Source organism: Sinocyclocheilus anshuiensis, unplaced genomic scaffold (genome assembly GCF_001515605.1).
Source record: "Sinocyclocheilus anshuiensis isolate Anshui unplaced genomic scaffold, SAMN03320099.WGS_v1.1 scaffold510, whole genome shotgun sequence".
NCBI classification, from domain to species: domain Eukaryota; kingdom Metazoa; phylum Chordata; class Actinopteri; order Cypriniformes; family Cyprinidae; genus Sinocyclocheilus; species Sinocyclocheilus anshuiensis.
The window spans coordinates 1268537-1272180 of record NW_015542360.1 but is presented as its reverse complement, the minus strand read 5'-3'; the positions used below and the strand labels follow the sequence as shown (position 1 = coordinate 1272180).

Genomic DNA, 3644 nt, shown 5'->3' with positions numbered 1-3644 from the left:
TGGATGAGATCTATTGGTAATTGCTGAACAGAAGTCAAATACAGTGATATTTTTGAATACAAAAGGCAAATGTGATTGGAAATAAAAACAAACAGATCTGATACAAAATGTACGAAACTACCCTGAATCTGCGTGTTTTTTTAAACCTTTGCAGGCAGCTTTACATTCTGACATCCCAAAATCAGAATGTGTTTGGTGATTATGAATCAATGTGGGCGACTTACGAATAGCACAGTAAATCCGGGCCTGATTTGAAAGTATATCCACTAAGCGCAAACTCTAAATTTGCATTTTCTTTCCTATTAATTGCACAAACAGAACGGACACACCTATTGTCTCTGTTACAAATGTCGCTCACTGTGAACACATCTTTAGAAGTGGGAAGAGCTTGCTAAGAATTAGTGTGCTGCATATTTCCAAAGTCGTGCACCGTTTCCAACTTGCGACGTCGGAAAGTTTACAAAACAGTTAGACTTAAAGGGACAGTCCGTGCAAAAATGAAGTTCTGTTAATTACTCACTCTCACGTTGTTCCTTTCCGTTGCGGAACGTCTTAGAAGATTGGCCCTGCATTCCATTCGGAAGAGCTCATCCCTATGCCCCAATCCCTTCAAAGGGTTTACCCTCCGGAGTGAGAGCTTCGAAGGGTTGAAGGGTTTAGGGGACCAAACAATGGTTTCTTGAAGTGCCCTTCTGCATCATCATCACGTGCCCACACGGAAGCGCCGTCATCATGCAAAGAATGATCGCAAAGGATCATGGGAGCCTGAAGTGTCCATCAGTTGCACCCTTTGAAATCCTTCATTCCAAAGGGCCCTTTGAAGTGGCCAGTTTTGAGCACTTCAGTTTGGAACGACCCTTCAATATGGCGGTCATGATTGTTTTGACTTCGAAGTGCCCTTCGGAGGGCGATATATCCCATTTGGAGCGCACCGTAAATCTGCGAAAATCACTAAAAATGCCGTATCATGTATGCCAGGCCAGTAGTTGGCGATGTCACTTTGTAAAGAGACACTACGCACTTAAAGACTGAACTAAAAAAAATGAATAAAATTAATTGAAGTGCATGACATCACCGTTTTCACAAATTTGTATTTTTATAGTTTACACGGAGATGATAATGGTATTGTTATCAGAAACCTGAACGTTGAAACATGTTTTTAAAACGCCCAAAACGCAGTTGTCATGTCAATGAACACCAAAATGCAAAAACAAAAGTGTTTCATTCTTAATTAAAAAGTGACTTGTAAATGTTTTGGACCCCTTTGACTTTTAATGTATGGACAAAAACCGTTGAATCATTCTTTATACGTGTTCCACATAAAAACTAAAAGTCATACAGGTTTGGAACGACTTGAGGGCGAGTAAATGACGACTTTCTTTTTTTCGTAAACTACATTCTCCATAATGTTGCACCATTTAAATGGATAGTGTCCTTAGTGGTATAGTGCATTGAAAACAAGCAGTGCTAACGGCTCGATTCTTCCGGACAGCACAATCTCCAGTCTAAACAGTTTGTCGGGACACAATAACGCATAACGACTTCTATCCCTAAAAAGACAACCTTTTCACGTTTGTGGAGGACGAGATCTTTATACACCAACGTGTACTTTTCGCGATTCACGTTTACGGAGCCCTTCGTGTTTTTTTTTCCCCATGATTCTCGATTCTCTAAAAAATAAACACAGCTTAGTTTGATTTCGATATGTACAAGATATGTATAAGATAAAAGTTGCAAAAATAGAATGGGCAAGGTTCTACATTCAGGATACTGCTGTTTGCGATCTGTTCTCTGTCTAATAACAGCGACAATAATAGTAATATAATAGTATTATGATAAAAATATTAAAAATACAGACAGAAAAATGTAACTTCCTCTGTAGAAAAACAAAACAAAGACTCCTAGTGCAGATGCATAGCAATGTAAACCTGGTCCTACGACTATGTCAAAAGTTACAGAGTATATTTGTAATATATGTATATAGAATCACATACATACTGTACATACATATATATATGTGTATGTAATGGAAAAGCAGGTCATTGAATCCTCTCACAGAGAGCGTTCACATCACAGTTTCTACTATGGTGTGGGTGGGCTTCATCAAGCCTCCATTCCAGTTGGGGTCCAGCGGCTGTGCCAGCTCATTGCATTTGGGTTGGTAGTCTTGGGGGCAAGAACTGGCTCCTCCCCTCACGGGTGCCGCCACTGCTTTGATCCTCTGGAGGGAAACGTAAAAGGAACATTATTGGCTTGTTCATTGGTGAAGAACCTTTTTGTCGTTGACACGACTGACTCACCTCTATGAGGGGTCCATCTGATTGAATGATTTTGATCACAACCACCACTGGTATGCAGATCATGGACGTGAGGGCGAGGGTCCAACCGACTCCAATGGACCAGTCCGGGTACTCGTAGACTTTGTTGTATCTCAAGGGCATGTACTTGACCAATGAGAAGACAAAGCATCCCTGCAGCAAAAGAAAAAAGCAGGGGTCACAACAGCACACTCAGTCAGAGTCTGATACACAAGTGCCATCTCCCATTACTATGCCTGACATATGTAATTGCTCACAGACTAATCAAAATGACAGATTATTGAAAAACTCTTAAAGGGGTGAATCTCAAAAAAAAAAAAGTAAACAAATTTACAGATCATATTAGACTTTGAAATAAACAAATAAAATGATATAATAAATAATAATAACATTGTTTATTATAATGATTTTAATTTATTGTTAATACATATTTTATTTGCTCTATTTATTTTAACAACAATAAATGTCACTATTATTGATTTAAACAAATCAATGGCATTGTTTATTATTGTAATTTAGTTGTTTAGAACTACATAATTTTGCTATTTATTTATTTTTGCTTTATTTAACACTAGAACCACCACAGGTTTTTAGAACCAATTTTACCCATGGCTGTTCTTCAAATGTACATAACAGATTTTCAATAAAACATCCAAGTCTCCCAGTCACTGACTTTTACTAAAATTGTGTAATTTACAATCCCTTGTTGTTAATTTTTTTTTTTTTGTAATAAAACCAGATCAAAACACAGGGCACTTATACCTATAAGTGCCAGCGGGTCAAATTTACCTGATATATAATGCCTGTAAATTTCCTGTAATTTAATTATAAATGATATAACTAAAATTAATAATTAATTAGGTGAAGCTGACAAATTCAAGCGCACATCACACCATCCTATGCAGTGTGGTGAATTATTGCTCATTATTGTCTATAGGCTATTTTAGTAATTTAAATAACATAGGTTATCTTTAGGGATGCACGATATTGGATTTTTGCCGATATCCGATATGCCGATAATTTAACAAATTTTGCCTGATAGACGATGCCGATACGATATATAATTATTTTTAATTTTGGTTAGTTTTTAACAAGAACTTATTTATTGGAATTAAATGAACAATAATAAAGTTCTTTTATAATTACAGTACATTGAAGATTTGAAAATAACTATAAACAAACTATATTAATCACAAACATTTTATTTTATGATTTAACATTTGTAAATGATCTAAATTCACAAAATCTTTTAGAGCTCATTTGTTTAAAAAAATATAACATTACACATTAAATGAATAAATCAGTATGTATGTATATATATATATA

General features: G+C 35.9%; 1 protein-coding gene across 2 annotated transcripts in view; it reads right to left on the bottom strand.

Moving 5' to 3' along the window:
• Positions 1-858: 858 nt before the first annotated feature.
• Positions 859-3644, bottom strand: part of LOC107691886 (sodium- and chloride-dependent taurine transporter-like) — a 37832-nt gene continuing 35046 nt past the window's right edge. For both annotated transcript variants that reach the window (XM_016490716.1, XM_016490715.1), the window contains exons 13-14: positions 2301-2471; positions 859-2221 (exon numbers count right to left, since the gene is read on the bottom strand). In XM_016490716.1, the coding sequence (XP_016346202.1) occupies positions 2066-2221; positions 2301-2471 (327 nt within the window). In that variant the 3' untranslated portion in view covers positions 859-2065. The remainder of the gene's footprint in view (positions 2222-2300; positions 2472-3644) is intronic.